The sequence below is a fragment of the Orycteropus afer genome, unplaced genomic scaffold (assembly GCF_000298275.1).
Source record: "Orycteropus afer afer isolate SDZICR_OR568_19922 unplaced genomic scaffold, OryAfe1.0 scaffold00035, whole genome shotgun sequence".
Classification (NCBI taxonomy): domain Eukaryota; kingdom Metazoa; phylum Chordata; class Mammalia; order Tubulidentata; family Orycteropodidae; genus Orycteropus; species Orycteropus afer.
The window spans coordinates 9,922,207-9,948,849 of record NW_006921622.1 but is presented as its reverse complement, the minus strand read 5'-3'; the positions used below and the strand labels follow the sequence as shown (position 1 = coordinate 9,948,849).

The 26,643-nt window shown below is 34.8% G+C and overlaps 1 protein-coding gene across 1 annotated transcript in view; it reads right to left on the bottom strand.

Annotated features, from left to right (window-relative positions):
* The window catches only part of MLLT10 (MLLT10 histone lysine methyltransferase DOT1L cofactor), a 480,716-nt gene that overhangs the window by 81,898 nt on the left and 372,175 nt on the right, over positions 1–26,643 (bottom strand). Inside the window, exons 9-12 of the mRNA XM_042780339.1 lie at positions 20,786–21,041; positions 16,408–16,977; positions 8,360–8,404; positions 7,491–7,523 (exon numbers count right to left, since the gene is read on the bottom strand). Coding sequence (XP_042636273.1) covers positions 7,491–7,523; positions 8,360–8,404; positions 16,408–16,977; positions 20,786–21,041 — 904 coding nt within the window. The remainder of the gene's footprint in view (positions 1–7,490; positions 7,524–8,359; positions 8,405–16,407; positions 16,978–20,785; positions 21,042–26,643) is intronic.

Genomic DNA, 26,643 nt, shown 5'->3' with positions numbered 1-26,643 from the left:
CATCAACATTCTTTAGGGATATGGAAAAACCAATCACTAACTTTATATGGAAAAGAAAGAGACCTCAGATAAGCAAAGCACTATTGAAGAAGAACAAAGTAGGAGGTCTCACATTGCCGGATCTCAAAACCTACTATACTGCCACAGTAGTTAAAACTGCCTGGTATTGGTTTAATGACAAATACATAGATCAATGGAATAGAATTGAGAACCCAGAAATAGATCCATCAACCTATGGTCAGATGATCTTTGACAAAGGGCCAAAATCCATTAAATGGTGAAGAGAATGTTTAATAAATGGTGCTGGCAAAACTGGAGATCCATTTGCAGAAAAATGAAACAAGATCTGTACCTCACACCACACACAAAAACGAACTCAGATGGATCAAAGACTTAAATGTGAAACCTAAAACTATACAGTTCCTCAAGGAAAAACTAGGGGTAAATTAGGGGCCCTAAAATACGGCATAAATAGACTATCAAGTATAACTCAAAATGCTGAAGCAGCAGAAGAGAAACCAGAAGACTGGGAATTTCTAAAAATTAATTTTTATGTGCTTCCAAAGACTTCTCCAAAAGGATAAAAGGAGAACATACAGACTAGGAAAAAATATTTGGTAATGACATATCTGAAAAGGGACTTATCTCTAGAATTTATAGAAAACTATAACACCTCAATAACAAAAAGACAAACAATCCAATTACAAAATGGGCAGAAGACATGAATGGACACTTCACCAAGGACGATATTCAAGCGGCCAACAAACATATGAAGAAATGCTCACGAATACTAGCCATTAGAGAGATGCAAATCAAAACAACGAGATACCATCTTGCCCCAGCACTAGCAGCAAAGTTCAACAAGACCGAAAATAACAAATGCTGGCGAGGATGCAGAGAGATTGGGACTCTCCTACACTGGTGGTGAGACTGTAATTTGGTACAACCATTGTGGAAAGCAGTATGGCGATTCCTTCAAAAGTTGGAAATAGAAATACCATTTGACCCAGATATTCCATTACTAAGTATATATCCTAAAGTAGTGAGAGCCATGAAAAGACCAGACATATATGCACAACCATGTTCATCGCAGCACTATTTACAATAGCCAAAAGATGGAAACAACCTAGGTGTCCATCAACTGAGGAATGCATAACCAAAATATGGTACATACACACAATGGAATACTTGTTGTTGTTGTTATGTGCTGTCGAGTCGGTCCCGACTCATAGCGACCCCTCCTTGGGTTTCTGAGGCAGTATCACTATGGAAGTAGGATTGCCCAACCTTCCTTCTGAGAGTGGCTGGTGAGTTTGAACCGCTAGCCTTCTGGTTAGCAGTCAAGTGCTTTAGCCACTATGCTACCAGAGCTCCTAATGGAATACTATGCAACACTAAAGAATAATGTAGAATCTGCAAAACACGACATAATGTGGATGAACTTGGAGCACATTACGTAGAGTGAAATAAGTCAATCACAGAAGGACAAATATTGTATTAGTCCGTAACTGTGAAAGTCAATGAACGGTTTATATATGGAAGGAAATTTTCTTTGTTGGTTACCAAAGGTGGAAGGGGAGTGGAGAGAACACTGTTAGTCAGGTAGAGATAACTATTGATTTGGGTGAAGAGAAGGAAAGTACCAAATGTGAATGATCAACATGAGGGCACGGAGGAAGAAGAAGACATAGAGAGGTATATGGGAGGTGCAGATAAGAAAGATGAACCCTTTTGCCCTTATAGTACTACGTTGTCAGTGAAGGCAAACATGGGTATATGGGTGGATAGATAGGTGGGCAAGCTGAACCCTTAGATATGACTATGCAGCAGGGAGTGTACCCAAGACCATGTATAGGGTTGGCAGACAATAGTTCTACAAGTGTATTTGTATGTTCTGTAAGAATTCCCAGGTGTGTATTAAAGCTGTCAAGGAACAAGGCTGTAGTCATTTCTTGGTCACAGTCAGCTACCCAGAGGGACTGAGTATTTGAACCTGTGGGCTCGGGACCATGGTCGCAGGAGACATCAAGCTCCACTGGCATAACATACGGCACAAAACATCATTCTAACTCCTACTTTGGTGAGTAGTGACAGGGATATTAAAAGCTTGCAAGCAGCCATCTAGATGCAACAATTGGTCTCTCTTCGTCCAGAGCATAGAAGCATAAAGAAAACCAAACATTCATGGAAACAATTAGTCCTCATGACTAATGTGATCCTCAGCCTATATGACTATGAGACCCTGAACTAGACGGTGCCCGGCTCCCACTGTCAACCACTCAGAGGGGGATCTGTGGAGGAGATCCTGGATAGAGAGAGAGAACAATGTGTTACAAAACTCAAAATCATTTGGAGAGAAAAAAAAGGCGGGGGGGGGGGACCAGGTTTGCTGGTGTGATAGAACCTGGTGGAACCACTGAGACTATGGCCCCCAGCTGCCCTTCAGGTCTGGAATTGAACCCACACCTGTGGCTTCCAGCCAAACAAAAGACAGGCAGGTAAGTTGTACATGTACCTGACGCAGATACACTCCCTGGAAAGAATAATCATGGGAGAAAAAAAGGCTGTTTATGCACAGGGAGACAGTTCATGGGGCAGGAGTGCATGCAGGGATGGATACAGGGAAGAGGTAACTATCGGGAGGAAGTGAGAGGGGAGCTGTTGCATTGGGGTAAACTGTAGTCAATGTCATTAGACAACGCATATGTATGGAAAGTGAATTTGTTCTGCAAACTTTCACCCAAATCACAATGATTAAAAAAAAAGAGCTGAATAGAAGATTTGAAAGACCAACTTGAGAAGACAAAGTCAATTATTATAATGAAATGTGCAAAGATCTGGAGTTAGAAAACCAAAAGGGAAGCAGATGCTCAGCAATTCTCAAGTTGAACTAACTAAAGAAAAAATTCAATCCTCAAGTTGCAATACTGGAAGATTCTATTGACTGATGAAGGAAACATCAGAAGATGATGGAAAGAATATGCATAACCACTGTACCAAAAAGAACTGGTCAATGTTCATCCATTTCAGGAGGTGGCATATGATCAAGAACCAATGTACTGAAGGAAGAAGCTGAAGCTGCACTGAAAGAATTGGTGAAGAACAAGGCTCGGCTAATTGATGGAATACCCATTAAGATGTTTTAACAAATGGATGCTGTGCTGGAGGCACTCACTTGGCTATGCCAAGAAATTTGGAAGACAGCTACCTGGCCAACTGACTGGAGGAGATCCATATTTGTACCCATTCCAGAGAAAGGTGATCCCACAGAGTATGGACATTATCAAACTATATCCTTAATATCACACACAAGTAAAATCTTACTGAAGATAATTCAAAAACAGTTGCAGCAATATATCGAAAGAGAACTTCCAGAAATGCAAGCTGGATTCAGAAGAGAACGTTGAATGAGGGGTATCACTGTTGATGTCAGATGGATCTTGGCTCAAAACAAAGAACACCAGAAGTGTTTGTGTTTTACTGACTGTGAAAAATCATTCAATTTTGTACATAATAATAAATTACAGATAACATTGAGAAGAATGGAAATTCCAGAACATTTAATTGTGCTTATGAGGAACCTGTACATAGACCAGGAGACTGTTGTTCAAACAGAACAAGGGGATACTACAGGGTTTAAAATCAGGAAAGGAGTGTGTCACGGTTGTATCTTTTCATTGTACTAACTCAATCTGTATGCTGAGCAAATAATCCAAAAGGCTGCAGTATATGAAGAAGAGCATGGCATCAGGATTGGAGGAATACTCATTAACAACCTGAGATATGCAGATGACACAATTTTGCTTGCTGAAAGTGAAGCACTTACCGATGAAAATTAAAGAGTACAGTTTGCAGTATGGATTACATCTCAACATAAAGAAAATGAAAATCCTCACAACTGGACCAATAAGCATCACCACCATAAATGGAGAAAAGCGTAAAGTCACCAAAGATTTCATATTACTCAGTTCCATAATCAACACCAATGGAAGTAACAGTCAGAAATCAGATGACGTATTCATATGCATGTGAAAGCTGGACAATGAATAAAGAAGACCAAAGAAGAGTGGAACTTTTTCATTTGTGGTGCTGGTGAAGAATACTGAAAGTACCATGGACTGCCAGAGGGACTAACAAATCTGTCCTGGAAGACGTGCAGATGGAATGCTCCTTGGAAATGAGAATGGCCCTCAATGAGATGGATTGACACAGTAGCTGCAATGATGGGCTCAGGTATAGCAAGGACTGTGAGGCTGGCACAGGACCAGGCAGTGTTTCATTCTGTTGTACACAGGGTCACAATGAGTTGGAGGTGACTTGATGGCATCTAACAACAACAACAACATATGCACATGAAAGTTGGACAATGAATAAGGAAGACCAAAGAGGAACTGATGTTTTTGAGCTGTGGTGTTAGCCAAGAAACTCAAATACTCAAAGCACCATGGACTGCCAGGAGAACAAACAGATCTATCCTGGAAGAAGTGCAGCCAGAACGCTCCTGGGAAGCGAGAATGGCTAGACATCATCTCACCTACTTTACTTTGTTCATGTTGTCAGAAGGGATCATATTCCCTAGAGAAGGATACCATGCTTGGTAAAGCGGAGTTCACCAAAGAAGGGGAAGGCCCACACGAGATGGACTGACACAATGGCTGCAATGATGGGCTCAGCTATAACAAGGATTGTGAGGCTGACACAGGACCAGGGAGTTTCATTCTGTTTTACAAAAGGCTGCTATGAGTCCAAGCCAACTCGATGGCACCAACAATTACAACGGCAACATTTCCTCCTTGGAGTTACCATTTCCCCTTTGCCTTATTTTGCTATCCATTCCCACCTTCTGAGCTTTATCCCTAGGCCAATGCTACTCTTTTCATCTCTTATCATTGGATTTCCAAAGCATGCATACCTCCCTGGTACTACTGTGTACTTTATACACCTGTCTACTATTTGTATGAAAGCTGAGACAAAGGAGTAAGTTCAGTTCTGGGCTTGAAAGGTAACTGAGGGCCATAGCCTCAGGGGTTCCACCAGTCTCTATCAGACCGGTAAGCCTGGTCCTTTTTGATTGAGTTTTGGTCAGTATTTTTCTCCCACTTTATCCAGAATCTCCTATTGTAATCCCTCTCAGAGTACAGATGTGATTAAGTTAAGAACTTTTAGATGGGGAGACTATTCTGGATAATTAATTCAGTGAGCCCAATCTAATCATATGATTCCTCATAAATGCTGAACTTTCCTAGCTATGATCAGAGAAGCAGAGAATATGGCAGCATGAAAAGAGCTAAGCTAGGGTTGATACTGATAGCATTGAAGAATGATGGAGGCAAATGTCAAGGAAAGCAGTACAGATTCCATAAGCTAGAAAAGGCAAAGAAATGGATTCTCTTATAGAGCCATCAGGGTGAAGGAAAAAAAAAAAAAAAAAGCCTACTGACTAGTATATTGATTTTAGCCCAAAGAGGCCCATAACTTACAGAACTGTTAGGTAATAAATGTGCACTGTTTCTAAGCCACTGAGTTTGTGGTAATTTGTTACAGCAATCACAGGAAACCAATACAAGCAAATAATATAAAATACAAATTCTTCTCATTCCTTCCTTCCTCCACTGACAATTCAACCTCCCTTTTTTACTGTTCAATGCTCAATATTATGAAGATAAATTTAAAAGAGAGAAGCTACAAACATGGATTTTTCTAATTAAGTCCAAGAGAAATTTTCCAGCCTCGCTCAATCCCCCAGAGGCTGAATATTACCCTTTCAATGGGTATCAATCCTGTACTTGTCTTGTAATTAAAAATATCACCACCTTACTTATTTCTTTCCTCTGTTATGTGATCAAGAAAATATAAGAATCTGACTACACTATTAAAGAATTCTCTCTGAAAACAATCCCACAAAGCCTAACATTTTAAAGAAAAATGTGTTTATGATATTAATCCTGTGACATTCACCTACAGAGAAACATGATAATTACTCCCAAAATTAAAACAAGCCAGTATTTTCTCAGTTAATAATGGTGTCAGAGGATTTCTGTAGCAGTTCAATCACGATTGCTCCCTATGATATCTGCTTTCTTTTTATCCCATGGATACTTTTAGAAACTTTCAGTCTCCAAATTCTAATATTCCAAAAATTAAAGAGCAAGTCTAAATTTACCTAGGAAAACAGAAAAAGATGACAAATTATTCAGATTTTACACCTCCAGAAACAATAGTTTATTCTCTCACTTCCAATTCTTTTCTTCTGGATATCTAATGTTCCAGTATCTAGAGTATTCATTATTTAAGCCTATGCATTTATAGGTTACAGGGGAAAGTAAGAGTTATAAATAAGTAACTTTAAAAATATACCCATTAATAAAATGATTACTTATACATGGTCTTCCTACCCCAACTACACCTACCCTCAAATCAACACTAGTGTCTATGGCTGAGCAACAGGCTGTTAGTCTTTTGCTGGCTGCTGATATTCACAATATAACACAAACGAAGTGCAAATCAACTGCAAATTAAACTGCATTAGTAAAATTTCATAAAGTTAATGAAAATGTGTTGGAAACTGCTTAGACAGACTTGAACAAATAAGAGATCAGTTAATAACTAAAAAAAGACAATCAAAGATGACACTGGATTTGAAATGTCAAAGAATTAAAGAAGGTCAATGGAATGAGTATCTGAAGGACCCTAATGATTTTTGAAAAAATGACCTTCATTCTAATTATGTTGCAGAAGTGAAAATGGTTTTTCTTGTTATGTGCCGTTGAGTTGGACCCACTCAGAGTGACCTCTCCCTGGATTTCCAAGGCAGTATCACTTCAGAAGTAGATTGCCCAACCTTCCTTCCAAGGAGTGGCTGGTGGATTTGAACTGCCAGCTTTCTGGTTAGCAGTCAAAGTGCCTTAGGCACTATGCTACTGGAGCTCCCATGAAAAATGGTAGTAGCATTTGTTATATATTTTGGTTTTAGACCCCCAACTGTGCAGGAAATGCACCTCCACTGTAAAAATCTAGTCCCAAACTAGACCTAATTTTAGAAGTTAGCTTCTACTTATCCACTAAAGGAGCAAAATAGTAAAAATATTCTATACATTAATAAACCAAAAGCTTAAAACCAAAATTCACATCCTAAGTCATGGTAGCAATATAGGAAATATAGGTACCAATTAACTGCACTGCAATGAAAGAATTCAAAAGAACTAGAAAAATTATTTGCAAAACTAGAAACTTTCATAAAGTTAGAACACCACTGTTATCATTCAGCCTTTTTAAACAGACAATAAAAGTCAAACTGAAAAACTACTGACCCATTATTATTGCCTTTAAGTAATCCATAAAGTTTTCACTAACTTGTTGAACAACTGAGTTACTGTAGTGCTGGATTTCATCCAATTAATAGAACACACAGGTTTTTTAGCTTTGTATTCTCTACAAAATGCAACCTTTGTGATAAATGAACCACCAGATAAGATTCTAATATAACTTACCATTATGTATTGCATTCAGCAACTCTGAGAAAGCTTTTAAGTAAGGAAAAAAGGACTTCAGGTTAAGATCATTCTCAAACACAAAAAAGAAATATTTAGGCACAGACTTAATAAGTATACTAAAATCTCAGTAAGTTTATCATGCATCAATGCTTGAATCATTAAGACTCAGTTCTCTATACTGTACACATCTCTTAAGATTGTATTTCATTTGCCAATATATTACCTAAATTTAGATGAAAATAGCAGACATGTTGTCATACTGATAATAATTTCCTTAGTAGTAAATATGTATTTTAAAAATTAATTTTAAAAGAATTTTAGTAGTCTAACTATGTAATATTTGGCTAAAAATGAGTCTGTAGAGGATGTAATTCTGCAAAGGTAAATTCACCTTAAGTCATATTCAACAATATTTATTACAAAGAAAAATGTCAACATATCATCTAATGCTATCAAACTTTCTTATTTCCTATATTGCTATAAAACAAGGTCTCAACATATACAGAAGCCTAAGCAAGAAAGCTACTTATTGTTAACATAAAATTTTTTTAAAACTTATACATGAACCCTAAGACTGGAAAACAAAACACTGAATTTTTTTTTTTATTAGGGAAGAGAAGCTACAATTCTGCTCATCAAAGTAACATGCCAAAAATAATTAAAATTTGCCCACAATATCAAAGTAATAAGATACTGAACACAAAGACAAGCATTATCTTTGTTGGAAAAAGAAACCTATTTAATTAAGAACCAACTGCATTTTGAAAAATTTAAATGTAGAGATTCAGAGGTGGCATAATATATCAGAAAAAGCACTAGAGTAAGAGTCAAAAAGCCTGGGTTACCAACCCAGTTCGACAACTTACTAGTTGTTGGACAAGCTCCATCATGCCGATACTGCATGGAAATTTCTGTTGGGAGGGAGGAGAAAGGAAATCAGCAAAGAAATTGCCAGTGACTCCAGGGCAGATAAAGAATCAAGCCAGAAAAGCAAGAAAACATTCACCTGAACAGTCCCAACAGAACAGTGAGAACAGAAATTATAAGCCAGTGCCTGGGACATGACGGGTAGAACCAAAGGTAACAGAATTCTTGTAAATATAGTGTGGAAATGTATGTTATGTGCATGTATATGCAAAGGGTGAGGAAAACACATAAAGCCTGACAAATGAATATGCATAACCAGTGTCTAAGTACAAATGGCTCCACTAATATAAGAGGTAGTTAGGCAATGGGACAGATAGATAGCTAATATGCCTTATTATTATATATAAGATGCAAAGAGTTTAACAAAAACATTTAAATGCTGTGGTCAGTTAGAAATTATAATTTCAGTATAATTATTAAGTTTATACATGAAAAGAAATCTATTATGATTTACATGATAGTATAAAACTCATTAAACTACACTCAGGTAACTTTCTTATATCTTTCATTTTTGAGGAAGGCAATGAATAAATAAGACTTTATTCTGACTTTTTTATCCCACCCAAAACCAGAGTGTGGCCTGAGGCAATAAAACACTGCTAACAACAAAAGCTGCTTAGAAAATCAAAGATAAATTTCTACATGGCATTCCAAGGGAGGAAAGAGTTGATAAAAACAGGAGCAAGGCTGTATCTCAAAGGAACTGGACTGTTCTTCCTAAACAACCGGTAGTCTTCTAGCTAACAATGATGCCAAATATTTTTGAGAGAAGGGATAGCTGAGAATGCCTTGAACCAAAAACAAGTTTTGTAGGAACGAAATATACACAGTGTCTCCCAGGAAACCATCACTCACACATCTAACCACATACACAACTCAAAAGTCTAGTCTTATCATGAACCCACCACGAATAACTTGAGTTACAAGAGAGAGAAAGCAAGGTAGAGAAAGCCAGCACTCACTTGAGATCGCTGTAATTTTAAAAGAATGTTCTATTAGATGCTGTTAGAAATGAACCTTTAGGCCAACTTAGAAGAATCATCTAGTAACAACGTAGGTTTTTCCTCTCCAGAAGACACTCAAAAATTAGAGAGAGTAGGAAATTTTCCACCTTAATGCTTCATTAGCAAATCTAATAAAAGCGAAATTAAAAAGCGGTAGAGGGTCCCTACTGAAGAGATTACAATGGTAAACTACAAGTAAAAGGTAGTTTTAATAAAAAAGACAAAGAGAAATGGTAGTTTTTTTGGAATGGTGTTTAAAAAAAAAAAATCAAAGGACACTCATAATTGCAGGAAGATTTTCTCAGTAGGGCAAACAAATTGGAATACAGCCATTCTGGCCTTAGAGCTAGCACTTTTAGAGAAAGGCAGTCATGATATAAGGTCAGCAAATCTTCAAAGTCCAAAACAAAATCAGGGCATTTTTCAAGACCAAATTCCAAGGTATATCCTTGTCTCAGCAGTCTCTATGTCTTACACAATTTTCATTTATGAACCAATATAGTCAATATATAAAATTAATGATCTCTCATTAATAATGATCAGTGATTGTATCTATTATTTTGTCTAAAATACTTTATCAGTAACTCTACTTGTGAGAGGTTACTGGATTAACCTTTGTATCTTTATGATTCCTGTATTTGCTTACTCTTTCTAATTACTAATAACTTCTAGTAATTCTAATAATACTAATAACTTCTAATAACTTCCTCTTTCTAATTAAAGTATTTTACCAGCAGAGACTTCTCAATTTCTTATACCAACCTAAATAACTATGACTAATAACAGGGATATATTTAGTAAGAATTCTTTTAATACTTATAAAATTTCAAGGTCAAAGTTCAAATTTCATAACCATCACATTGGAGTAGAAGTCAGAACAAGCTTCTCTTGAAATGATCTGTTCATGTTAACAACTTGTCTTTGTGAAATCCTTAAGACTTAGGGTAGGACTGCACAGCCAATTATTGTAACTGCTGTCAGTAAGTTCTACAGTTGTAAAAAAGTTGAATTGGCAAACTATGTGTGATAGATATGTAACAACGACAGAAGGAAAGGAAAGAGAGTAGCAGCTGAAGCTACTAATGTATAACCAAAAACCTCATGGGATTTGGTTCCTCCTTAGAGGTTTCGGGTCATGGTTTCATGGGACATCCTAGTTAAGTGGCCTATAACATATTTAGTGCTTCTGTTCTACCTCCTAGTTCTTTGCAATGTGCCTTGGGTCTTAAAAGTTTGCACACTGCCCTGCAAGGCACAATTTGTATCTATTCACCTGGAGCAAGAGAGGAAGGAAAGTCAGAAACAGGAGGAGGATATGGAATGCGTGGCTAATTGCCTCCATGAACAACTGCTTCTTTTGCTATGACACCAGAAGAAATGGAGGGTATCCAGCTACTATTACTAAACATTTTGATCAAAGATGCCACAAAGGAATCCTGATCAAAGGTAAGAAAATGCAGAACAGGATTTCAAATTCTCATGGGCTCTTGACTTTTTGGAGCCATGGAGTCTGAGGCTGGCTGCATGAACCCCTGAAACTACTGTCCTGAAATAATCCTTCAAACCTTAAACCAAAAATACCATCTTAATTTTCTTAAAACCAAACAACAGTTTAGCTTAACAACTAGTATAGAATGTCTGCCTTGAGCCTTACCCTCTTTTAAGATCTATATGGAATCACACTGACAAAAACAACTCAAAAAATTAAATAAGAACCTTAGAGGGCACAGAGTTTATGTTTCTGTGAAAGGGACAACTCAGAAAAGGAGGAGGAGAATGGCTGCACAACTCAAAGTATATAATTAATGTCACTAAATTGTACATGTAGAAACTGTTGGATTGGTATCTGTGTTGCTATATATAGTCTCAACAACAACAAAATATATAAAATTTAGAAGAAAAAGAAAAGAGTGGATGAAAGAAAATGTGGATGACTAAGAAATTTTGAAACGTGAATTTAGCAACTGAAGTAAAAAAACCAAAAGCTTTTTCAAATATATTTTAAGAATCTCACTTGTAGCACTTATTACCACTAAATAATTTCACTGAATTTGAAACACATTTCATGTAGTTTGTCTTTAAAAAAAAGTATGACAGTATTATATTAAATAGGAAAGTTAAGATTTTTTAAAAAACATGGAACGGTATAGTGTGAAATCACTAAAGCAATTTGATGAAGTAATACTAAACCATCAACCACTTGTCATTTAATGAATGGCAGATTTTTTTGTGTGGAGAAAATAACAAGATGCTGATGTGTGAAGAAAACAGTGTTGTCAACTTTCTCTTTAATAAACCACAAACTCTTAAAATCTGGCTGAGATAAACAGGAAAGAAGAAGAGGACAAGTATGACATACTAACTCATGCAAAAGCTGTGCTAATTTTCTATGTTTCAAAAGACTGGGTACCTAGTTTTCAGATAAACAAAATCCCAACAGAATTCTGTGCAGGAAAGGCTTCAATCAAAAACTTAACACAATCTATTAAGACAAAATTTACAACCCTTAGCAATCTCTTAAAACATCACACTGATTTTCCATTTTGTGTAAGTCATTATAAAACAGCAGACCAAGTATCAGGATTTACTTCAATTTATGTACCTTGCTACATACACTTAAGATTTGAATATGTCATGAGAGAATTTTGGATACTGTTAAAATTGATACTAACAATTTTAAGGCAGAATTGTACATACATCATTAGGACCTGATTTTACTTCTGCTTTATGTCCTACTTATGGTAAAAAAGAGGAGAAATAATAAGAACAACAGTAATAGCAGCATCTGTTCTCCCTATGTCACAACATTGTTCCAAGGATCAAATGAAGTAGAAATGAAAGAGTTTTTTAAACTTTGTTAAGTGCTCTCAAATATAAGGTATTACCATACTACCGTCACTATATGTTGACCCATCCTGCCCTATTTAATCTGCATTACCTTCTACCTATTCTACAAACAAAAACTTCTTACTTCTATTAAGCTTATCCTGCAAAAGTACCTTTCTTTTTTGGTAATATTGTTCGCTGGCTTTTCTGCCTACTCCAAAATACAATTCAAATCCCATATTCTCCATGGTCCTGTCCAATTTAATAATAATTCTCTATCTTAGAAAGTCATATAATGCTAAATGACAAGCTTTACAAATAAATTATTTCACCTGGAACCCGGCGTCAACACTTGGAAGGCAAGTACAAAATTACACAAGATACTACTGCTGGCTATGCAGTCAGTAATTACTGATAGTATTCACTCATTTAAAAATATATTTATTTAGCTTTATTGTGTTCAAAGCACTCAAATGGCAGTAGGTATACAGTGGTGAATATGACGAACATAGCCCCCAACTTCATGGATATTATAGTCCTATCTTCACGGTCAACAGGGCACTTACAAAGGTCACCTTCATCATTACTAAACTATCAACTTGTCATGAAAACAAATCTCTTTAAAAGGGCATCATGTTAAAACAATTCTTGAAGATGTAATACAGAGTGAGGGGTGGGTTCCTGCTTCTAACTACTAAATATTTTTTAAAAATTTATTATTAGCCCAAGGAAAGAATAACTTTTTCATACTTAAACCAAATTCACTGCCATCAAATTGATTCCAACTCACAGCAACCCCCACTGGTTTTCTGAGGCAGTAAATCTTTATGGAAGGAGATCGCCCCATTTTTCTTCCAAGGAGTGGCTGAAGGATTTGAACCACCAATGTTCTGGTTAACAGTCAAATAAATGCCTTAGGCACTGTACCACCAAAGCTCCTTTTTTCATACTAGTAGCATGAAATATTATTGTTGAAAGTTAAATTGTTTCAACCGTCTCTCATGGATCCCTTTGCTTAAAGAATGACTTAACATTGTACTAGCATGGCTTTAGCCTATCATCAACAACATCCATTGCGTTAACATGGATGGTTAACATCCAATTAACATGGATCTGCAATCAAGAAAAATTAATAGCTCTACTACTTACAGCTGTGAGAACTGTGTCAGAGTTTCCTATTCAATGAAATGAGTAATACCACTTAATGCTTATATTAAGTGTACACTAAGTGTGTATTAAGCTTGTATTATGTGGGTGGTACATACTGAGAGTTCAACAGCAGTTGGCAATTTTTAACTTCTTATACTTTGGAGTAATTGTTAAATATTTGTGGCATTTTAGCCAGCTTCTTCTGAGAAAGGACAGATGTCAGTACTAAGTTTATCAATAAGAGAATGCCCTGATCTACTCATAAAACTAAATGTATAAAATTAAATCATGTATTATCTCAAATAGTTTTGTGTAATACTGTTCTATAGTTATACTTTTAATAAGGTATATAAAGTTTTCTGGGTGATATTTAAACAGAAATTTAAAGAAAAAACCTTGGCAAGTCCTAAATTTGTTATTTACTTTAGTTAAATAATAGTATATATAGAAATTTCCTTAAATTACTATGTTTACCTAACAGTGAAGTAAACAATACAAATTTGTATTTTTCTGCCATAGATGTTCCACAAACATTGCCCTTTCTTTACAAGCAACAACTGTGTAAGAGATACTGCTTCCTGTGGCTAAAATCTCTTGAATCTTTAACAGGTAGACAATCTTTTTTAGGGATGTAAGTCAATATGTAATTTCATTAATTTGAAGATAAACCAAACTCACTGCCACCGAGTCAGATCCAACTCATAGCAACCCCTCCTCCTTGGGTTTCTGAGGTGATACCACTAAGAAGTAGACTGTTCAACCTTCCTTCCGAAAAGTGGCTAATGGGTTTGAACCACCAGCCTTCTGGTTAGTAGTCAAATGCCTTGGGCACTATGCCACCAGAGCTCCCAATTTGAAGATATGTGTTTCAAAATCATTCAAATGTAATTTCTGAAATTAAAGAATTTTCAGATTATGCTTATACGCACATAAAAATCAGGAGGATCTCCATCCACAAAGGCAAATTTATGCTCTTGCTAAAAATGAACTTTAAATTTTTTCTGAGTATAGCTAAATATACTCCTTGTGATACGGGGCTAAGGCTAACTGCTAAGCCCTTCTAGTCTTAAAGGAACACAGCATATAAATTCCAGTGTGCGATATACTTAAATCTTTTCAATGAACTACTTCTCACTGCAATTTGTATTTTTTCCCCTCTAAAACAACAGTTGCCAACTAGAAGTAATTTAGCTTTCCAGGGAATATTTAACAAATGTCTGAAGATACTTTTGATTGGGGTGCGGGGGAGGGAGCTGGGGATTCTGCTAAACATCCTACAATGTGCACAAGACAACATCAAATAATTTTTCAGTCCAAAATGTCAGTAATACCGAGGTTGAAAAACTCTACTCTACATCCATCCTTAAATGTTACTATCAAAACAGTTCTTTCACAGTTTCACTCACTGCTGCAAGATGCTTGGCCAACAGGTCTATCACAAGCACTATGAAAAAAACAGAAAAAAATCCCTGGCTGTGTAACACTGGGCAACTATTTGACCTGTTTAAGTCTCAGTTTTTTCCGGCTGTAAAATGGACTTATTAATAAACCTTACTTCATATACTTGTTGTAAGAAGTAAATAAGATAATAAATATAAAATAGTTAACATAGCCTGGGGCACATAACAAATGGTACTTACAGCTACTATTTCTCATATCTGAGCTTTACACATGAGCTTTTCTCTCTTTAAAACCTTCTTTCTTATATTTTTTAAATTTGAAAGGCAAAGTAACAAGCTTTAAAAATAATTTGCTTATTGAAGCTAGTATCATGACAACTATAAAATATTCTAAAATTCTGTATTTATAAAATGTAAGTGAATATTCTTGATTCAAATTGGATTTATTTTCTTCATACTGTTTCCTATCTATATCCCCCAACAACTAAGAGCTGATAAAATTCATAATAGTTTATTTATTTTAGCTGAAGCACCATTATTTCTACAATCAGAATTCTATTATTCAAAGAGATGTGAGGTTTACAACCAACACTTATTTAAAACCACTTATCTCAAAAATCAGGAGCTCTGGTAGCACAGTGGCTAAAAGCACTTGACTGCTATCCAGAGGGCTGGCGGTTCAAACCCACCAGCCACTCCTCGGAAGGAAGGTTGGGCAATCCTACTTCCGTAGTGATACTGCCTCGGAAACCCAAGGAGGGGTCGCTATGAGTTGGGGCCGACTCGACGGCACATAACAACAACAACAACAACAACAACAACATCTCAAAAATCAAGGTGCAATATAAAATATAAATGCTGACATTTACCAAAATGAAAACTGCTTAAGTTTCTTTTTAAACATGCATCTTTAGGCATTAAAAACATTGAAATAAAAAATTGATCATACAAATTGCAGGTTGCAGAAGCATTCCAATGGTATGAATACAACTTACATAAATTCACTTATACTCTAATAAAAAGAATTATAAAAACTGTTAAAATTATTTAAAAACAAAAAAAAAATCACTCTAGCTCCTGAAATAAAACATGCTTGCTAAACTGCATTAATTCAAATAATTTAAAATTAAATATTTAAAAATGTTTCAGATGTAATAATTCAGGTAGTAGTTGTGTGAGGCATTATTTGGAAAAAAGAGTAAAGAAGTTTAGAGAAAAAGAGTTCAAAAACAAATACCAACAATGGTACAAAAATTCTCACACTTTAAATGTGAATCTTTGGTTGGTTTTCATAATACTGTACAGGTAAAACAAAAACAAAATAGGAAATGAATTCTAGGTGTTTCATAAGAAATGGATGATCAATAAACTGCTTAGCCTGTATTTAGTTAAACAACATCACATTAATGTCAAACATGTTTTCCCAGTACAAAATTTTCTAAGATTATAAAACACTTTTATTAACTAAGATAATTAAATATAACTGAGCAATTCGAAGTATTACAGTAACAACAGTTTACAATAAATAATCCTTTACTTTTGGGGGCACAGGAAGGGTGGTGATGGTAGTGGGAGAGTGAAGGAGAAAAATTCTGGGCAAATCCCTACCTGAACCAACTGGAGATGAGCCAACACTAAGACTTTGTAAACTTCCATTCCTGAGCAATGTAGGAGATTTCTGAAGACTACAGCTTGTTACACTTCCTGCAGCTGATGCTACAGATGATGTTGGTGAAGCAGAAGAAACTGAGAGGTGAGAAATATTCTCTTGACTTTTGTTTCCTTTGGGTCTACCAGGCCCATGCTTACTTTGTTTATTTCCTTTTCTTTTCTTTTCCTTTACAGTTTCTTCTTCTATGCCAGAAGTTTGAGCCCGTTTATATCCTGCTGTAGGAAGGCTGGAATTACCCAAATCTCCAGGTGAATTTTCAAAGCTTTTAGGCTGTGAAATAACAGCTGAGGTTGAAGGGAGACCAATTAAGGAACTAAAACTATTTACCCCCCCTTCCTGGCTTCCAGACTCTCCTTTATGTACATCTTTGGTTGATGATGACTGTTGGGAGTGAGTATAACTGTCATTACGCAGATCTGAGTCTGTAAAGCTCAAGAAATCCTGGGGAGACTGTACTGAACTTCCAGAAGATGATTTTACACTGCCTGGAGTTCCTGAAAAACTGCCTGCAGTGGGGGAAAAAAAAAAAATGGGGTAGGAAAAGAAAAATATTGGATGCAAAAATTCCCATGAGCAGTAGATATGATACAATCATCAAAAGAAGAGAGGATGAAAATACAAATCAACTGTAAAAATCAGGACACATCACTATGTAACAAAGCTGGATTTGAAACACTTATTACTGAAATCAAATTTATCTATAAAATCATCTTAAGAAATAGTTATTTTAGAGTTAGTATCCAACGAAATATTTAATCTTGAATTGCAAACAATATATATATATATAATTACAATATAAGTTGTACTTTATCTAACCTACCTTTTACCACAGCTCCAATCCTCAATTCTCCCCCAAGCCCCTAGTGTATATACTTGAGGAAGTCACGAAGAACAGCAAAGTTTCTTCTGACAGTCTTACAAGGAGACAAAACTACAGTTTGACTCTAACTGGCATGGGGAACTTCTTGTTCAAGTACTGAAGCTATATAGGATTAATGCTTCCAACATACAAAAAGAACCAAGAGATATTTCTTAGGGTAGAAGATTTAACTTCAAGACATACCAGTGAGTGTTATTGTTTAGATGAACCTATCCCATGAAAAACACTGATTTGATAAAATATAGGCATACCTCAGAGATATTGCAGATATAGCTCCAAACCACAATAAAGCAAAAATAGCAATAAAGCAAGTCACACAGATTTTTTGTTCCCCAGTGCATATAAAGTTATGTTTATACTATACTATATAGTCTATTTAAAGTATGCGACAGCATTATGAAAAAGTTTGAAATATTTTGAGTATTACCAGTATGTGACACAGACATGAAGTGAACACATGCTGTTGGGAAAATAGCACTAACTGACTTACTAGATGTAAGGTTACCACAAACCTTCGCTGCTTTTTTTTAAATAAATGTAGTATATGTGAAGTGCAATAAAACAAGGTATGCCTATAATAATGATCATACAGAACCTATCTTCCAATCTCTTCTCCCAGCACTGCATAAAGAAATCTGCCACTGTCATTCTGAATCTCTTTTAAAATCACTCATTCTCTTTCCACTTTATAATTTAAAATCATTAACAGCACACCCATGTCATTATGAGATTTAAGAATCTCAAGATTCTGATTTGCCTGGTAGGAAATTAGTATGACTGGGATGAAACAATAGTTTAATCCACCATCCTATTTTGCCAAACCTTCTTCACGCTTGCCAAACGAAGTAACAAGTGTTTAGATTCAGTTGTAACCACACATCTATTGTTTCATACAACTGAACTATACTATTTTAACTAATGTGTTTGGACATAAAAGCTCAAAATAAAGTGTTTTATTGGAGTGGAGGAAAATTTCAAGCTAAGTGTTAAATTTTACTGCAGAACACATTCACAAGTAATCACACACAAAGTTATCCAAATATTTACAAGATATTTCTTCCTCATACACAAGAATATTTTTAAACTAAAGCCTAAGGGTTTTGCTTTTTAAATTTTAATCTCTTCCCAAAAAGTCTTCATGAAAGAGCATTAGTAGTTTCAAACTTTAATTTTTAAGCATATTTGCTTAATGAATTTACAAAATTATTTCTACCTATTTTTGCACTTTCAGGCTAAATCTAATAGAAAAACATACATATTAACAAAATCCATTTTTATTTTATAATTTACATTACATAAGTCATTAAATGATGACTGCAATTTGCCATTTAATTAACAGCTATAAAGAAGTTCCTTCTCATTCACTCTGCTCTGTCACCATCTGTCTTTTTTCTACATTTTGTTTTTGCAGCTGGTGTTAAAAGCTTACTACAGTGTAGCAAATACTTTAAAATATTTAGTAAATATAATACTTAAAATGCTTATTTATTTTATAAAAAACTGAAACAGAAATCTCAAATTCCCTACCTTTAAGTTTTAACATTTAATATTTTTATAGAATATAACCTAAGTTATGAAAACATAACACATTCACTACTATGACTTAATGGAGGATCAAAAGGATTCTTCAATGTTGCAAAGGTCCAAGAAAATAAAAGACTTCTTTTCTAAATAAAATTACTCAAAACTAAAAAAACTCACTGTGGTTGAGTTGGATCTGACTCAGAGCAACCCCTCCTTGGGTTTCTGAGGCAATATCACTACAGAAGTAAATCACCCCATCTTCCTTCTGAGGAGTGGCTGGTGGATGTGAACCACCAGCCTTCTGGTTAGCAGTCAAATGCCTTACACACTACGCTACCAGAGCTACTTCTCAATGAATTAGTACTTTGTTGTTACTGGGTGCCATCAAGTTAATTCTGTCTCATAGCAACCTTGTAGGAAAGAGTACAACTGCCCAAAAGGGTTTCCAAGGCTGTAAATCTTTATGGAAGTAGAGTGTCACATCCTTCTCCCATGGAGCAGCTGATGGGTTTGAACCACTGACCTCTTGGTTGAGCATCAAAGCATTTACCCACTTCACTTAAACAGGGGTCCTTAGTACTTCAGATAGATTAAAAACTCAAAAATGCAATTTTAACAGTGGAAAAAAAGAGTCTTAATTACAAAGGAAGTGCTGGCTAAATTGCCCTAGTAACATTCATAACGTGACTTACATAAAGTTACATTAAAAATTAAGATTTTATTTTAAAAAATGATGTAACAATAACAAATGTAAACGTGTAAACTGTAAATTTTCGTAAAATAAAACTGTAAATGTGGCATTTTATTTTGTCTAGTTTTTTGTAGTGGAAAGCAAAAACAAATAAACACAAAAACTAAGACTTGAAAATATCCAAGTCCAAAATAACTGTTTATATAAATTATGAATAAATAAGAAGTTAACAGACATAAGTAATCTCTCTACATATTCAAATTACAATTCACTAAATTTTGGGTATAATTTTTATTATTAACAGAAGCTTGAGCAGGTTTATGAAACATAATTGCCCCCCTCATTTATTGCTAAGCAAAGAAAAAAATAAGAAAAAGCATTTATTGCATACTTTACTAACGTATTTTCCTTTAAAAGTTTTTACTTTTATGTATCTAGAAATGCTCATGCTCATCTTTAAACATAACAGAAAGTAAAAACCTGGAATATAGGACTAATGTATTCTAGAATTTAGGTGAGCTAGTCTGTTCTCCATCAAATATGGCTGCCATGAAAAATATGGCATGCCCAATTATTTTGATTATCAGTTAAACAACAAATTATTTTTCACTGTAAGTATGTCCCATTAAATATTTGAGACATACTTATACTAAAACCTTATTGCTTATCTTAAATTCAAATTTAACTGAGCATTCTATCTTTCACCAGCTACATCTAGCATTGGCCTACCAAAATTCTACCTTAATTTCAGTTTTAAAATAAATGCAGTATTTACTCAGTAACTGAGAACAGTGTAGATCCCCTCAGTACTATGTATATTATTACACTGTACTCTCTGCCTACTAAAAAGGTATACCTTAACTGTTTTAATTAATGTTTAATTGGAAATAAAAACAATAGAAAAGAATGAATGTTCTACAGAGCACAAAGGAAAACTCCAGCTTTTACTGATTTTTCTCCTCAACTGTAAACTTTATTCATATCTATTTAACATTAAAGTACAGTTCAACTTTGGATGCATATAGCAGAACATAAAAAGAAAACAAAGGTCCCAGAAACATTTTAACAAAACATACTAGTCTCTGAAGTAATCTTACTCATCATTTAATGACCACAAAGAGATCCATTAATTATAAATAAAAGACAAACTCTTTTAAAAAACTTAACTAGTATTGACCATCATAAGAACAAGTATTTTTAGCTGTAATATAATTAATACCTTGCTGAAAAGGACTAGCTGCTGACACAGTCGTTCCTGGATTTCTTCCACCACCAGGCTTTCTTCCCCTTTGACCTGAGCTGTGAGCTGAAGATTTCTTCCCTTTTCCCTCTGACCCTCTAGCCTCTGAAACATCTTTTCCACTAGAGGTATGGGCAGAGACTTCCTGGAAATTTGCATTTGTAAATCGTGCTGCAGTATCTTCCAAGCGCTTCAATGATCCTGACATAGAGTTGCTGCTAGTGCTTGTATAAGTCTAACATTTTGATTCAGAAAAGGAAGTAAAAGGAGAAAGAACTAATTACATTTTGGCTACAGAAAAAAGTAGATGGCAAATAAATAATATTAAATAATTACTGGACAGTGTAAGATACCTGTATGAAAGATACAGCTCTAAAAATAAGCCAGTGTACCCAAGAAACCATATAAAGGCAATATTTTAAACTCAGTGTAACTACTTTTATTTCTAGAAAAATGTAGTTTGCAGTTTATAGTATGGCTATAATTACAGTTAACAGTCTACAGTATTAATCATATATATTAGGTGGCCAGACCAATAGTAGTACTGGAAGCATGAATTTCTCAAACAACATTTTCAATAAGAAATATATTACTTCCTAGACATGAAATTAAAATCCGCTTTAGTGTTCAGCATAGGAAGGTGATAATTTAAGAGAAGTAGGGTGGTACAAATCTATACACATAGCTATAAAAGCCAGAATCTATTCAATGGCAACTGGTTAGCTTAGGACAGATCAAGAATTCAATTTTAAAGAACTCAGATGAGGGCTGCTTTTTAATATGACACAGATTAAAGCCCTTAAGACAGAAACCATATAAAGTATTCTGTAGAGTTAATATTTATAAAAATTAAACATTATTTTACACCAAAATGGACTCAATCATCCCTTGATCTAAATACTAAAAAAAAAAAAAGAAGATTTGTTTAAACAATTAGCTTCCAGTGTTGAATAATAATTTTTAATACGAAACCAAACTCACTGCCAATGAGTCGACTCTTGACTCATGGTGAACCCCCATTCAGTTTCCAAGGCTGTAAATCTTTAGGGAAGCAGACTGCCTCATATCTCTTCTGCGGAATGGCTGGAGGGTTTGAACCACTGACCTTTTGGACAGTACCCAAATGCCTTAACCACTACATCACCAAAGCTCCATTTTAATGCGTAGTGCCTAAGGCATTTGACTGCTAACCAGAAGGCTGGCGGTTCAAACCCACTAGGCACTCCTCAGAAGGAAGGTTGGGCAATCTACCTCCATAGTGATACTGCCTCGGAAACCCAAGGAGGGGTCACTATGAGTCTGGTCCTACTCGACGGCACATAACAACAACAACAACATGTCCAAATAAAGACAAATTAAATGATTATGAAAATGTGTTGTATACCAGGTATATGTTAATCAACATGCTTCAAAATGAAATGTGTGTAAAGTTCACAGGATCAGGATCTTGTTAAATTCCCTAAAATATCTGAAGTACCTATGACAGTGCCAATACATAGCAAGCAATAAATTTATGTTAAATGAATGAATAAATGACTTTTTTCCTAAAATACATTATCTTAATTATCTGGTGTGATAAATGAAAAGTCTGAAAATACACAAAACTGAAATTACCCACACATATCCATCTCTCAACACAAACTGTCGAATAAATTTGAAAATTGAGAAACTGACACCATAAAATCCGGATTAAAAATGGTTGGTGTTTTAAGTAAAATTAATGTTCAAAAAAAGAAGATTAAGAGGTCAAATATTTTGAAGACTAAATCTTTACAAGAAATACTTGTCCCCTGGGGCACCTTCTCCCATCATCTCACTACCAATACCAGACTTATATCATCAAATACTAGAAACATTATGTCATAACAAACTCGTAACTATTATGCTAAATTGTAAGTTACAAATTATCACAAAATGCTTCAAAGTGAGTTTAGTAAATTAAAAAACTTAAATAACAAACCAATCAGATTTAAGTTAAGCTTCTTCAAGGCTAGTTTTCTATGCTAGCAAGTCAATTTGGAAATAACCCCATCACAAGTTTTCAAGAATTTTTTTCCCAATAGTTTGATCTGATACTGAGAGTCTTCCATCCTACATTTATCTGACTCTAAATAACCTAATAAAGGTTAAAAGTCATCTAAAGAAACGCCAATGATATACTTCACTCATGTACTTTGCTCATGTAGCAAATAAGAGGAGGAGAGATAACTAAATGGTGTACTGGAAGTGGAAATATACTATTCACTTCCACATATCAGTCTAAATTAGGATTAGTCAATTTTCCCCTTCATTTCATGGAATGTCCTTGCTCATTCTGTGAATTAAAAACTTATCCACAAACTCAACAAAAATGTGACAACTGCAGGAAAAAGCATAACAAAAAGCTATGAATGAAAATTTAGCAAAATCCAGTAGCAAAAATCACATTAAATAAAACCATATATAAACATTAAAAAAAAAAAAATTCCACACTTCTAAGTTTCAAAGGATATCAGAGGTTTGGTAGTAAGGAAAAAATGAATTTCAGCTTACCATACTAACAGTATATATATATATCCAATGCTACTTATGGTAAAATACCCTTATATAAACAGAAAAGTTAAAAAGCAAGGAAGAAGAGAAAAGTGAGAAGAGAAGGTAGGAGAGTGCTCAAAGAGGCAAAACAATAAAACCAGGAACCAAAGTCACAAATCTGTTGTTTGCTCAGTCCATTTCACATCCTAAATGTCTCTCATAGTACGAGCATCTCACTGTTGAGTGTGATTCTGGGGTTTAAAATTACTTATTTTTCATGTAACTTGGCCTATAAAATGCAAACCAACTACTTCATTTATACTCAGTTGAAGAAAATGTGGTCTTTTTCTTTTTCCACCAAAGATAAAAGGGGATATGTGAGCATACTTACAGTCTCTAAAGTGGTACATAAGTACTTTGCTTAATACTGAGATTTGCAGGCAACTTAAGGAACTTTTTTTAAAAGGGTAATTCTGAATATGCAAGGTTGTTTTCTTTACTGGCTACCTACAATTATTAATCCTCAGATAAGCTGTAACTCCAAAACACTAACTAAATAGCATTAATTGGGAACAGAATGTATTTAATACTTCCCAAAATTTTTTTTAAAAGGACTCTATAATAGTAACCAAAGAAATGGCAGTTATAATTTTATTTTAAAGGTATGATTGCCTTAGATTATTCTGTAAGGCTCAGTTATCCACATTACAGTGAGAGAAAGAGGCAAAGGGAGGATAAATAGCTGTGTCATTAACCACCAAGATGAAACATGATATGCTGATCATATTTTTAAAATAAAATTCTATACTATTCAAGTGTATCATAAAACCACATATTTTTTCACTCACCATAACTTTGAGAACAAAGCACAGAAACTGTCCAACATAAAGCACAGAGAAAATAAACTTATAAAAGAAGTATAATAAGCTATGGACAACTGCAAGTGGCCTAATTTACATGTGATGGAATACTCAAAAGTAGGGGGTGAGTACCCTCCCCAGAAAAATCCCTGAAGAAATAATAACAGGAAAAAGTATATATTTAATGAAAACTATAGACTCATTCCTCGGGAGGAAAGTTGGGCAATCTGCTTCCGTAGTGATACTGCCTCGGAAATCCAAGGAGAGGTCGTGATGAGTCGGGTCCTACTTGATGGCACATAACAACAACAACATAGACTCACTAGGAACTCTGGTGGCATAGTGCCTAAGGCACTTGACTGCTAACCAGAAGTCTAGTGGTTCAAATCCACTCTTCGGAAGGCAGGTTGGGCAATCTACTACGGTACTGATAAGGCTTTGGAAACCCAAGGAGGGGTCGCTATGAATCGGATCCAACTTGACACCAGTGAGGTATCGACTCACTGATATAAGAAGCTCAATTAACCTCAAGCACAAGAAACAAGAAAAAAACTGTACGAATGTGCATCATAATCAAACTGCTTATTAATAAAAACCAATGAAAAGAGAAAATTTTAAAAGAAGCCAGAAGAAAAACAGATGTCTTACATGCAAAGGCACAAATAAAGATGACAGCTTATTTCTCCCAGGAAACACTGCAAGCTAGAACACAGAAGAGCAAAATCTTTAAAGTACTAACAGAAACAAACTATCAACCTAGGATGCTGTAGTCAGCCAAAGTATTTTTCAAAAATAAATGCAAAATAAAAACTTTTTCAGATATAGAAACTAAAGGAACTAATCACCAGCAGACTAACACTATAATAAATGTTAAAAGATGTCCTTTACAGAGAGTTAAAATAATGAAATGTGGATCTACATAAAGGAAGGAAAAGCACTAGTACCAGTAACTATACAGGTAAATGTTAAACATTTTTACTTTTTAAATCTCTTTAAAAGATAATTGTGATTTAGAGAAAAAAAAAATTAAAAGAATGAATTATGGGGTATACAACCTATGTTGCAAACAAAAATTATAATAAAAAATTCACACAAAAGCCAAAAGGGGAGGAATGGAAGTATAATGCTCTACAGTTCTGACATTATACATGAAGTGGTACAACATTACTTGAAGTTAGACTCTAATAAATCAAAGATACATACTATTAGGCCCAAAAACAACCAATAAAATAATATAGCAAAGAGAAAACTGAATCATAAAAAATACCTAATCCAAAAAAGAGAGGGCGGGAGGAACGATAGGCATATAGCAGTAATAATGTTAAATTTAAACACAACCCTATCAATAATCATATTAAATGTTAAATAATCTAAACGCACTGATACAACAGCACAAACTGACAGAATGTACATGTAGGGAAGTGAGATCTAAATATAAACAACTTATAAGAAACGTACTTTAGATACAACACCACAAAGAGAAAGTATGTGAAAAAGATATTAAAATATAAAAAAAGAAATATACAAATACTAACAAAAAGAAACTTGAAATGGCTACCTTAATCTCAGCAAAGTAGATTTCAGAACAAAGAATATTTCCAAGAATAAAGAGATCTACTCATTAGGAAGATATAAAATACTTAAATTATGTCTGCACCTAAGTAAAAACCAAAATCATTGCCACAGAGTCAATTCTAAGTCATAGCGACCCCTTTTGGGTTTTCAAGGTGGTATATCTTTATGGAAACAGACTGCCTTATCTTCCTTTGGTGGAGTAGGTTTGAGCCACCAACCTTCTACTTACCAGTCAAATGCCTTAGGCACTGTACCACCAGAGCTCCTCAGTCCCTAAGATCTAATAAGATACCACAAAATAAATGAAGGAAAAAACTGATAAAACAGAAAAAAAGACACATAGCAAAATTCACAATTACAGTAAAAATCGTCTGTATTCTTTCAAATAATGGACAAAAGTAGACAGAAAATCAGTACAGATATAGAAAATTTAACAATATAAACCAACTTGATGTAAAAGACATTTACAGAAAAACAAAACTTACATAACAGCAGAATGAATACATATTCTTTTAACACTAAACACTTAACAAATCCACAGAAAACAGTCTCAAATTTTAAAGGATGCATATAATACAAAGAGATATTGAAAAAAAAAAGGTCTCAAATTTCATCAGACTATCTTAAGAAATGAGAAAAGCAAGCAGTAGAATAGAGGAAAAAAAACAAAGATCATATTGGAAATTAACAGAACTGACTAATTGAGAAGATTAAAAGATTCATAAACATCTAGCCAGACTGTTATAGACTGTATTTCAAAAAATACGTATTGGAGGAGGAGGGGCAAGATGGAGGACTAGGCAGAAGGATTGCACAGACCTTCTTCAACAAAGAAAAGGGAAACCAATTAACACAGACACAGAAGATAATCTTGGACCCCTGAGCCTT